General features: G+C 40.3%; 1 protein-coding gene across 2 annotated transcripts in view; it reads left to right on the top strand.

Annotated features, from left to right (window-relative positions):
* PAPSS2 (3'-phosphoadenosine 5'-phosphosulfate synthase 2) overlaps positions 1 to 12498 on the top strand; it is an 88916-nt gene extending 76418 nt beyond the window's left edge. For both annotated transcript variants that reach the window (XM_017536369.2, XM_017536370.2), the window contains 4 exons: positions 6572 to 6707; positions 8526 to 8794; positions 9850 to 10079; positions 10677 to 12498. In XM_017536369.2, coding sequence (XP_017391858.1) covers positions 6572 to 6707; positions 8526 to 8794; positions 9850 to 10079; positions 10677 to 10815 — 774 coding nt within the window. In that variant the 3' untranslated portion in view covers positions 10816 to 12498. The remainder of the gene's footprint in view (positions 1 to 6571; positions 6708 to 8525; positions 8795 to 9849; positions 10080 to 10676) is intronic.
* Positions 12499 to 13057: the final 559 nt, after the last annotated feature.

Genomic DNA, 13057 nt, shown 5'->3' on the forward strand with positions numbered 1-13057 from the left:
TGCTCTCTCTGACTTTTACACGTACTCATCCTTCAACCTGGTACACTGTTTCTTCCACCTCTGCCTCTGCACCTTATTACCTCCTTTCAAAAGTCAGCCCCGACTCCCGTGACACATAAGCATGACTGAGTGCCCCTTCTTTGTCCTTCCAGAGTAATTTGGACTTTCCCTGTTCATACCTGTGACAGGTGAAGCTGAAATGTCAACATGGGGGCCACTGATGAGAGGCAGTGGGTGCAGTGGGAAGAATAATATGGTTTGCAGAAGTCTGAGATTTGGGTCCTGGTTTTGGTAAGAAAGCTCTGTGCACTTGAACTCAGCCACTTCCCCTCTGTAAAACTGCCTTGTTTTCTAAAATGAGGACATTTAAATCTACATTATCTACAGGTTCCTTAAAGCCCCAGATTGTGTGACTATGACTGATATCAGAGAAATGAATGCGCATATATATATATATATATATACACACAAGAGAATATACATGTGTATGTGTGTGTGCATATATGTATGTATATATATATATTCTCCTCTTGTATGCATTAGTTTTGCTTCTCTTTGATTCTATTCTGTTCTCTGCCCCCTTTCATCATGACCTTATCTTCCTGAACTCATCATTTCTTTCCTTCTTTCTGGTTTCTTTCCCTTCTCTCCTCTCCCTTTTTGCATTCTTTTTCACCTTCCCACCCTCAGCGGCTCCTCCCTTTCCAATTAATGCATTCCCTCATCTTCTCCAGATTGTTTCTTTTGAGTCTTCCTCTCCTTGGCCCCTTCAAGCCTATTCCTTATAGCTTTCTTAGTCTTCACCCTAGTGGTTCAGCTCACCCTGTCCTTTTTGCATTCTTGTTGTATGTGATTCCTAGCCCAATTCCCTATTTGCTACCTCACCGGGGTTCTGAAGCCTGATCCTCATTCCTTTTGGTGCACAGTTCTGCAAATCCCCTAGCTGTGGCCCCCTGCTTTCTTTGGCAGGAAGGTTGGAGGGGCGGGAACTTCTAAGCCACAAAACCCTGGGAAATTAAGCAGAGCCCCTGGATCTCCCTTCCTCACCACTGGACACAGCTCTGGCAATAGTTGGACCAACTTGGGGATAGAGATGCTCTTTGTCCCTCCCCATCACAGAAATGCCAAACACATAATTTTAACATTTCTTTTCAAACACAGGTTTTTTGGCTGGTGGTGGATGAATTTGGTTTGATGCCCTCTTCCTCAATAGATAGAGCAATATAGGGTGGACCTCTAGTGTCCAGAATAAATTACTGCATCCTCAAGGGGTTGGGGGTCAACTCAAAATTGTGTTGATAGTCCAACTCTAAGCAATGAGGAGAAAGTATATATATAGGTATGGGCATTTGAAACTATTCTGGTTGACTGAGCACAGAATTTAGAAAAGAGGCCATGAAAACACAACCAAATACCTTGCATAATTACATTCTGTCTACCCTCAGTGCTGAGGGTTTCTCAGCCTCAGCACTGTTGACATTTCGGACTAGATAATTCTTCACTGAGAGAGCAGTTCTGTGCAATGTAGGATATTTAGTAGCATCCCTAGCTTCTGTACACTAGATGCCAGTAGCATTGCAGTTGTCACAGTCAAAATTATCTTCGGATATCGTCAAGTGTCACCAGGAATGACTAAATCAGCCTCTGTTTAGAACCACTGCTCTATCCCAATCCCCCACTCCCTGAAACTTTCTGGAATGCAGGTCATGGTAAGCCCCAATATCTGGTCATAACAGGGACTGTGAACGAGGTCCACCGCCACTATCTTCATGTCTTCCTACTAGGCATTTCAAATCAGCTTTCTCTCACTCACTCTGGCCTCCCTCTTCTCTGCTAACATTTCAGGTAATCAAGTTGTCTTTGTACAGTGGTGAAAGGTATATAGGGTTTGAGCAGGGGAAGGATTGTAAAATCATTTTATGTTTGACTGAGGAGTGAGATTGTAAGTATTTGTATCGGTGACTCAGGAGAGACACAGCTCTGTAATTGATTATAATTCAATAACAGATGAAACATATTTAAACTTATAGAAAACAAAGGTTGTCATGTTTTTCTTTTTCATTAGTTTGACCATTCTTCAACCCTGGCTCACTCCTAACATTTGTGGGCCCAGAGCAAGAATACAAATGGAGATCCATGCATCATATTTAAAAATTACAAGAATAACTAACAAACTGCTAAATAAAATATGTTTGATCCTTCTACTTTAACTATGCCTTGATCACAAACTGGAAAGCCAGGTTCAAATTTAGACTTCTGGGTTCTGCATCAGAGTATGGTAGTGTGTGGAGAGTTGACCCTTGGCCTTTCACCAACTCTCCCTTCTCCTATTATGCTTGGCCTCCTCCTGTGCTGTGTGGGTCCTCTGGATTGATTGTGGGCACCCCAGGCTGCATGCCTGAGCTCTATCCACAACCTCTCTGTAGACCCTCCCTGCTTAGCTCACCCTCAGAACTAGGGCTGTTCTAAGTGTGCGTGGTCCACCCTGGAAAGACAGGTTGGGAGATAAAGCTCTCCCAGGCCCTAGCAGCAAGCTTAGAGTTGATTGGGCAGGAAATTCCAGAGTCCTGGGTACCCCAATTATGATCAAAAGAGTAGGTAATAATTCTGCTTACATCTTCCTACCAAGTGTCTCCTTACTTTTATGGGATGAACAAAACCAAAGGGGGCCAGAGTTGGGACATCTAATGTGCGGGATACTATGAAGGTGGTTCTTCTAGAGGTCTCCAGGTGCTCTTCACACCCACCTTTCTCTGAAGTCACATTTTTAGCTGAGACTGGGAATAGAAAAGTGCGAGTATTGCTAGTAACCTCAACGAAATCCTCAGTGAGTTAAAAAAATGGTTCTTTTTTTAAAAAAAAGAAATATAGGGTAAAAAACAGCACATAACATTTATCATATTAAACATTTGTAAGTATGCAACTCAGTAATATTAAGTATATTCATATTGTTGTGAACCAGATCTTCAGAGCTTTGTCATCTTGCAAAATGGAAGCTCTATACCCATTAAACAACTCCACTGGCTAGGCATGGTGGCTCATACTTGTAATCCCAACACTTTGGAAGGCACAAAGTAGGAGGACTGCTTGAGCTGAGGAGTTTGGGACTTACCTGGTTATCATAGTGAAACCCTGTCTCTACAAAAAAAATTTTCAATTAGCCAGGTGTGGTGGTGTGTTTGAGTCCCATCTGCTTAGGAGATTGAGGTGGGAGAACTGCTTAAGCCCAGGAGGTAGAGGCTGCAATGATTTACTGCATGTCAACTTGGGTGACAGAATGAGAATTGTTTCAAACAAAATCAAAAACAACTCCCCTCTTCTTCCTTCCTCCAGCCCCTGGTAACTACCATTCCACTCTCTGTCTCTATGAATTCGACTACTTTAGATACCTCACATAAGTAGAATCATGTAATATTTGCCTTTTGTGATTGGCTTATTTCACTTAGCATAATGTCCTCAAGGTTCAGCCATGTTGTAGCATGTGACAAGATTTCCTTCATTTTTTTTTTTTTTTTTAACAAACAGATGTTCAGTGTTTTCTCAGATTTCCTTCCTTTTAAAGGATGAATGATATTCCCTTGTATGTATATATCACATTTTATTTACCCATTCACTTGGGTTGCTTCCACCTCTTGGCTATTTGAATAATGCTGCTATGAACATGAGTATGCATATATTCCTTCAACACCCTTTCATTTCCTTTGAATATACACCCATAAGTAGGATTGCTAGATCATATGGTAGTTCCATTTTTAATTCATTGAAGAAACTCCATACTGTTTTCCATAGTGGTTGCACCTTTTGCAATCACACTAACAGTGTACAAGGATTCCAATTTTTATTTTTCTACATTCTCACCAACACCAACACTTGCTATTTTTTTCTTTGTGTAATTTTTTCTTTTAGTTTGTGTGTGTGTGTGTATAAGACAGGGTCTCTCTTTGTCACCCAAGCTGAAGTGCAGTGATGCAATCATGGCTCACTGCAGCCCCAACCTTCCCAGGCTCAGGTGATCCTCCCACCTCAGCCTCTCAGGTAGCTGGGACTACAGGCATGCACCACCACACCCGGCTAATTTTTATGTTTTGCAGAGATGGGATTTCACCATATTGCCAGGCGGGTCTCAAACTCCTGGGCTTAAGCAACCCACCCACGCTGGCTCGTGCTGGGATCACAGGCATGAGCCACTGTGCCCAGCCATTTTGTTTTTTAACAGTAGCCATCCTAATGGTTGGGAGGTGATATCTCATTGTGGTTTTGATTTGCATTTCTCATAATTAATAATGCTAACATCTTACATGCTTTTGGCCATTTGTAGATCATCTCAAGGGATGTACATTAAAGTCTTTTCCCCATTTCTTAATTCAGTTAATTTTTTTGCCATTGAGTTTTAGGAGTTCTTTACATAGTCTAGATGTTAACACCTATCAGATAATATGATTTTCAAATATTTTCTCACTTTCTATAGGTTGCCTTTTCACTCTGTTATATTCTTTGATGCACATATGTTTGAAATAGTTCCAATTTATTTTTGCTTTTGTTGCCCATGTTTTTGATGTCATGTCTAAGAAATCATTTCCAACTCTAATATCATAAATCTTTTTCCCTTATATTTTTTATAAGAGTTTATTAGTTTTACATCTTACTTTCAGGTCTTTCATCCATTTTGAGTTAAATTTTGTATATGGTGTAAGATAAAGGTCCGACTTCATTCCTTTGCATGTGGATATCCAATTTTCCCAATATTATTTGTTGAAGAGACTGTCCTTTCCCCCATCGAGTGGTCCTGGTACCCTCATCAAAGATTATTTGAAAAAATAGGGTTTTAGCGACTAGTCTATGTTTAGCCTTAAATGTGGATTTGTCTACTTTTTTGCTGCTCTTTAGAGATTTTCTTTTGTTTTAAAATCAGATATAATTGAAGAAGGCTGCTTCTTTTGAGACTATCCGTAGAAGTTGTGCTCAGTAATAATTAACTGATAGAAAACAGCTTGTCTGATTTTCTCCCCAGGGTCTCTAATTTAGGTCCTTATTGAAAATAGTCTAAGATACATCAGACTGTATTAGGAATGTGCTAGCAGCAGTTCTCAAGTATGGTTTACAAAATCCTGAGGGTCCCTAAGACCTTTCTAGAGAATCCCCAAGCTCAAAACTGTGTTCATAATACTAGGACATTCTTTGCCTTTTTCTCTGTGTTGACATTTGAATTGCTGATACAAAAGCAATAGTGGCTAAAACTGCTGGCACTTTAGACTCGAGACAGTGACAACTATCATCACCATGCAGTTGCAGTAAAAGCAATGCTAGCTTCGCCTAAGAGTGTTCTTGATGAAGCTGTAAAAACGATTATTAAATCTTGGCCTTTGAGTCTGTGTCTTTTTAACATTCCATTACAAAAGAGGAAGTGCACATTAAAGTACTTCTGCTAATCTACCAATGTGCAGTGGTTGTCTTAAGGAAAAGTACTTGTATGATGCTTTGTGCTACAAGCAAAACTAGCCACTATTTTTTTTCATGGATCACCAGGTTTACTTGAAAGAATGAGTGATAAACTGTGGTTATTCAGATGTGAATATTTGGTAGATATTTTCAAAATGAACAAGGCGAACCCGATAATTCAAGGAAAACAGCTGAGGGTATTCATTGCCAATGATAAATCTTGAGGTTTCAAGCAAAAGATTTTTGGGAAATTTTTATTTGCCACCATAAGCTTGGCAGCTTCCCAGTACTTAGAAAACTTTTTGATAAGATTGGTAGTAATAGTAACAAATGTGTGTGTTTAAAAATCCTGTAATGAAATATGTCAACATTTGGAAGACTTACAGACTCGGTGAATAGTTTCTAATTGGCCAATATGTAACATTTCAGAATCATTCATGGGTAAATCATTCATCCAAAGCACAATGAATTTTTAATGTAACCAAGTATGAAAAGTGCATTAATATGGCTTCAGATTCCACAGTGCAACTTACCTTTAAGATAACATGCTTGTTGAGTTTTGGTGTAGTATCAAATAAAAATATCCGTAATTATACAGAAAGACTATCCAAATCCTCTTCCCTTTTCCAGCTACCTACCTGTAGTTGGACTTTCTTTTTATACTTCAGCCAAAACAATGTATTACTACAGATTAAATGTAGATGTAGATATGAGAATCCAGCTGTCTTCTATTAAGTCAGACATTAAAAAGATTGCAAATATGTAAAACAATATCAAACTTCCTACATTTGGGGAGGAAAATGTTTATTTTTCTCTAAAACTGTTACATTAACATGCAATAGGTTTATTAATGTTAGCTTTAGATGCATTAATAAATATTTTTAAAGGTTCTTGGTTTAAATTTATGAGCTATAACCCACAAAAATGAAAGTGTGGTGGGGTGTCCTCAGTAATTTTTTAAGAGCATAAAGGGTTCTAGAGACTAAAAGTTTGAGAAATATTGTCCCGGAAATGCTGAAGAACTAAAGGCAGTTCTTTACCTGTAACCCGAAATGGTCTAAAAGGAGAAAATTTTTCAGATAAAATAGAAATCACTATTAATCATTAGCAATTATAATAATGTTCTTTCTAGATGGTGATGGAAAGTGGGGACTGGCTGGTTGGTGGAGACCTTCAGGTGCTGGAGAGAATAAGGTGGAATGATGGGCTGGACCAATACCGTCTGACACCTCTGGAGCTCAAACAGAAATGTAAAGAAATGAATGCTGGTATGTAAGCTAGCCCTAGTGCATTTTATTTATTTATTTATTTTTATTTTTTTGAGATGGAGTCTTGCTCTGTCACCAGGCTGGAGTGCAATGGCACGATCTTGGCTCACTGCAACCTCTGTCTCTCAGGTTCAAGCAATTCTCCTGCCTCAGCCTCCCAAGTAGCTTGGATTAGGCACGCACAACCATGCCCAGTTAATTTTTGTATTTTTAGTAGAAACGTGATTTCAACATGTTGGTCAGGCTGGTCTTGAACTCCTCACCTCAGATGATCCACCCACCTCGGCCTCCCAAAGTGCTGGGATTACAGGCGTGAGGCGGGCGAATCACAAGGTCAAGAGATCGAGACCATCCTGGCTAATATGGTGAAACACTGTCTCTACAAAAAAATACAAAAATTAGCCGGGCATGGTGGGGGGTGCCTGTAGACCCAGCTACTCAGGAGGCTGAGGCAGGAAAATCTCCTGAACCCGGGAGGTGGAGATTGCAGTGAGCCAAGATCACTCCACTGCACTCTAGCCTGGGTACAGGGAGAGACTTCATCTCAAACAAACAAACAAACAAACAAACCCTGAAAACATCTTCTATTGGCATGTCTATAATATAGAAACAGTTTTATAAACTTGTACTACATCTATGTATTAGAACACTATTCAAGAAACAGTTCAAAATATTCACTGATACAGAAACATACCTAAAGTATGTTTATTAAGTTGAAAAACAAATTGCAGAACAATATGTAAAGCATAATCATATTTTAGAAAACAGTATCACCATAATTCCAAAATCCCTAACCTACTTCTGTGGGTAGAAGCAGAAAAGTCTCTGACACCACATGCCCCAAACTGCAGATTACAGTGGCTACTTCCAGGGGATGGAGTTTGGACCAAGAGTTTTACTCTTTATTGCATATATTTTGAAAAAGAGGGAGAAAAAGTAATAATAGGATTATTGGTTGTGTTTATATTCTATTTTGGGCTTTTCTGTATTTCTCAAGTTTTTCATATTATAGACATAAAAGTTATTTCATTACCAGAAAAAAAAAAAAAATAAGGCTCTCAGGAGTCCATCACTAAGTGGAGTAGTTTTGGAGATTTCTTTAAAGTGAAGGGGAAATTTTTTTCTATCTTTAGATTGTTGCCCCTTGCACGGGCCCCAAAAAATATTCCTCACAATTATTCACCCCTCTCCAGGCTCCCTAGTACAAGAGGACTAATTAACACTGGCCCTGCCTGAGCCTTGTGTACAGGAAAGGTCCTGGCAACAAATGTTTTCATTACTGAGTTAGGTTCTCCCTAAGGAGCTTGCTGCCTCTGCGTCTCTTCCCTCTCTCAGCAATCTGGTATTTGTTAGTTGTGGATTAACACCCTAAAGACCCAGGGGTATTCTGCAGCTGATTTATTAAAAGCCAGTGGATAGGCTTGGTGCGGTGGCTCACACCCGTAATCCCAACACTTCAGAAGGCTAAGACAGGCAGATCACCTGAGTTTAAGAGTTCGAGACCAGCCTGGCCAACATGGTGAAACCCTACTAAAAATACAAAAATTAGTTGGGTGTGATGGTGCACGCCTGTAATCCCAACTACTCAGGAGACTGAGACAGGAGAATTGCTTGAATCCAGGAGGCGGAGGTTGCAGTGACCCAAGGTCACTCCACTGCACTCCAGTCTGGGCGACAAAGTAAGACTCTATCAAAAAATAAAAAGCCAGTGGATAACGAATGCACTGAACAATAAACACAGCTGTGTCCTTCCTGTTCTTGTGGAGAAATGACGCCATGTATTTCTGTGACCTTGGCTCTTCTGCTTTCCTCTCCCAGATGCGGTGTTTGCATTCCAGTTGCGCAATCCTGTCCACAACGGCCATGCACTGTTGATGCAGGACACTCGCCGCAGGCTCCTGGAGAGGGGCTACAAGCACCCAGTCCTCCTGCTGCACCCTCTGGGCGGCTGGACCAAGGATGACGATGTGCCTCTGGACTGGAGGATGAAGCAGCATGCAGCTGTGCTTGAGGAAGGGGTCCTGGATCCCGAGTCAACCATTGTTGCCATTTTTCCATCTCCCATGTTATATGCTGGCCCCACAGAGGTGAGCAATTCCCAGAGCTGGGCTTTGGGACTCAGGAATGTAGACTCAAACTTTACTTAGAAGAGTAAATGAGTCTCTGGGATCCTTTCTGCTTCCACATGAACACATTCTGGAATGTTCTGGTTTTTCTTTATCAAACTTAATTTTGTTTCCATTTAGTATTTGAAAAATGCTAGAAACATCAAATCAAACCTATTATACATTGCCTTTGAGAATATGGAAGTTGAGAGGTGAATGATGTGGCTAATGAAACTTAACTGGGTTATAGGACAAGTTGTATCTAACCTAATATTCAATTTCAGAAGTTCCAGTTCCTCACTATGCCCTATGAGCTTCATTAGAAGGGAGAGGATATCTTTAAAAGATAAATGTCACCCTTTTATCATAACACAGTGGGCTTATCAAACAGAGATTTTCTTTGTCCCACTGTACCAGCAGTGTAGTGGATTTGAACGAGTTTGCCGCAAGTATGATGAATAGAAAGAGTCTCACCCTTTGGAATGCCCCAAACTGAGTTTAATGAATTAATTCTCTTCAATCAGATCAAAGTTCCAGGCCCCTAGCTCTCCTCTCCATCCTTTGTATTGCTATCTGAGCTTTAAAGAGGGCAAGTGTTATGTTGAACTGTAATCAGCAGCTGCATGTGAAAGGTAATTAGTTCATTAATGGCAGTCAGATGAGATACTGGAGTTTGTAATTTCCTTTAAACTGTGATTTATTCTGAATAGGGAGGCACTGGAAAGTAAAATCCACATCGTTCTGTAGAATAGTAACATTTGAGTGTTCTTGGCCTGCCAGCCTGTTTGGAGAAGAGATGAAGAAATACAACCTTGAGTTATGAGGAAGGAGTCCTGTCTTTAGGGCTCCTATCCTACCTAATATAACAAAGCACGAAGAGTGCTTGGGAGTCTTAGAACCTCAGTGATTTTCTTGCAATTCTTAGTTGACTCACATTGGTGAATTACTTTTAAAGCAGAATAAAGGTGTCTCCATAAATTGTGACTCACAGAGTTGACCCACGATAACCAGCATGTCCCTAATGTGACATTTCCTAGGTCCAGTGGCACTGCAGGTCCCGGATGATTGCAGGGGCCAATTTCTACATTGTGGGCAGGGACCCTGCAGGAATGCCCCATCCTGAAACCAAGAAGGACCTGTATGAACCCACTCAAGGGGGCAAGGTCTTGAGCATGGCCCCTGGCCTCACCTCTGTGGAAATCATTCCATTCCGAGTGGCTGCCTACAACAAAGCCAAAAAAGCCATGGACTTCTACGATCCAGCAAGGTAGGTTTTCAGAGTAAAATTCTTTTACCAACATCTGTACAACAGGAATAAACAAGGAGAATTTGGGCCCTTTGAAAAACTCTCCAGTGCACTGCCACATGCTCCCAAATGGAATGAGTCTCTTGAGAGTCAAGAGGTGGTGGTATACATTTTATGTCCCCTAAAGTTATAGTACAGTCTTTTGCATACAGTAGATGGTCCATAAATATTTCTCTTCTAACATGCATTCTTAATCATGCATGGAGTGCCTAGCACACTAAGCGAAAGGAAGCAACATAGAAAGAGATTGCATGAGTATTTATGGTGCACTTGCTTCCCATGCTGAGGGCTCACAGAAGTAGGCAGAGAAATAGAAGAGTCTCTGGCCTCAAGATACTTCCCAGGAACAGTATAGGTGCATGGTAAATACTGAATAGATAGCTGCCATTACTTACCTTTTCTTCTGCAAGTTCCTGAAGATTTAGAGGACTGCCCACTTTCAAAGATGCAGCATTTTACAGAAAGAATGTGGGTCTCAAAAACTAGAACCTACACCAGGAATCCTTAAGGCAGATGTCGTTAACCTTCACTGAGTTCTTTGTTGCTACCCTGTAACAGGCACAATGAGTTTGACTTCATCTCAGGAACCCGTATGAGGAAGCTTGCCCGAGAAGGAGAGAATCCCCCAGATGGCTTCATGGCCCCCAAAGCATGGAAGGTCCTGACAGATTATTACAGGTCCCTGGAGAAGAACTAATGCCTTTGGCTCTGGAGTTTCTTTCTGAAGTGCTCTTTGATTACCTTTTCTATTTTTATGATTACATGCTTTGCATTAAATTGCTTCTCAATGATGCATTTTAATCTTTTAAAAATAAAGTAAAAGTTGTGTCTATAAAGTCAACTTAAATATATACACACACAAAGTCAAACTGAAGACCAAATCTTTGCAGATGAAAGCAATATTATGCATTGCAGAATAAAATTAACTCTATGTATTTTCTACTGCATCTGAGCAGGCAGGTCTCAGATTTCTTAAGGCTTTGTTTGACCATATGTCTAGTTACTTGTCAAAAAGTGAATACATTTTCCAGCATGTCTTGCCAACCTGCACTCTTCCAATGTCATTTGGCAGTTGTAGAATATGTCAGATTAAGCATCCTCTTCTGTATAACTCACCAAAAAAAAAATTTTTTTTTCTCACTCTAAAAGAAGTGTGGCTCACATCAAGATTCTTCCTGATATTTTACCTCATGCCTGTACAAAGCCTTACTGCCCAAATATCTTACGTTAAAGACTTGACTGGAGAAACAAAATGTGCAATAATGTGAATTTAATCTTAGAAATTTGTAAAGCCTCTTTCTGCCACACACAAAAGTTATATTGTCTAATAAGAAGAGAAGTCTTAATGGCCTTCTGTGAATAATGTACTCCAGTTAAACAGTGACTTTTAATAGCATACAATGCTTTGATGAAAGGACTTGCATCAAGGGGTCAAACAATGTGGCAATGTCGTGGAAAGTTATCTTTCCTTCTCTTTGCTGTGGTCACTGTGTCCTGCAGAAAGGCTGGGCCTGACTGCAGCAGCGTCAGCTGTAATAAAAAATAATTCACATTATCAGACTAGCAAGGCACTAGAACTAGAAAAGACCACAGAAAACAGAATCCAACCCTTTCATCTTACAGGTGAACAAACTGCGATGATGCACATGTATGTGCTTTGTAAGCTGCTGAGCACCGTAACAAAACTGTCAACTTGCCATTGTTAGGAAGTACTGGTGGCAGTAAAAGAGCACCCAGTCCACTTGACTCCCAGTCTGGTGCCCTGTCTGCACCAGACAACACAGGAGCTGGGGCAGATTCCCCTCAGCTGCTTAGCAAAGCTGCCGTCTTGGATACTGAAAGGTCAAGTTTTCTAAACTCCACTTATTTTATTGCAGTTGAAAAAAAATTTTTTAACTATTCCAAAGATTTCAAACTGTTCTGAGATATCTGATGACTTTACTTCCTGAGAGGCAATGTTTTTACTTTATGCATAATTCATTGTTGCCAAGGAATATATGAAGAAACAGCACCTTTTAATATATGTCTCTCTGGAAGAGACCTAAACTGGAAAGAGAAAACTGTGATAATTTTCATATTCTCATTTTTAAAAATGCTAATCTTAACAAAAGTTCTTTTGAGAATTACATACAATGGCCACAGCAATTTGTCTTAATTACAGTGCCTATACTCACATACTCGGTTACTACTGCCTTACAAAAAAAACCCAGCATATTTATTGAAAACATGAGACAGGATTATAGTGCCTTAACCAGATATATTTTGTAATTTTAAAAATATATTTAAAACTGCTCTTCTGCTCTAGTACGACACTTAGTGCAAATGATTATTTCTATGTACAACTGATGCTTGTTTATTTTAATAAATTTCTCAGAGTGAAGGCTGAATCTTTTCTGCCTTTAACATTGGGTGTGGGCTGATCACACAACTTAAGGGCTTTGTGACTTTGTATAATTGGAGTGAGACAGCAGCAACTCTCTTGAACATTATAATTGAGACTATTTGCCCTTACTCATGTCTTTTTTTTTTTTTTTAAGACGGAGTCTTGTTCTGTCATCCATACTGGAGTGCAGTGGCAGGATCTCGGCTCACCGCAACCTCTGCCTCCCAGATTCAAGCAATTTGCCTGCCTCAGCCTCCTGAGTAGCTGGGATTACAGGCACATGCCACCACGCCCAGCTAATTGTTGTATTTTTAGTAGAGACTGGGTTTTACCATGTTGGCCAGGCTGGTCTTGAACTCCTAACCTCATGATCCACCCACCTCAGCCTCCCAAAGTGCTGAGATTACAGGTGTGAGCCACCATGCCAGGCCTATTCTTATCATATTCTAAATTGTACTCTGGATGTGTAATATACATGGTCTCAGCCAAGCACTTAATGACATTTTTGGTGGTTGCTCGGTTGCTCAGGAGCCTCCTCAGCCCAGAACTTCATCAC

This window comes from Cebus imitator, unplaced genomic scaffold (genome assembly GCF_001604975.1).
Source record: "Cebus imitator isolate Cc_AM_T3 unplaced genomic scaffold, Cebus_imitator-1.0 Scaffold97, whole genome shotgun sequence".
Classification (NCBI taxonomy): Eukaryota; Metazoa; Chordata; class Mammalia; order Primates; family Cebidae; genus Cebus; species Cebus imitator.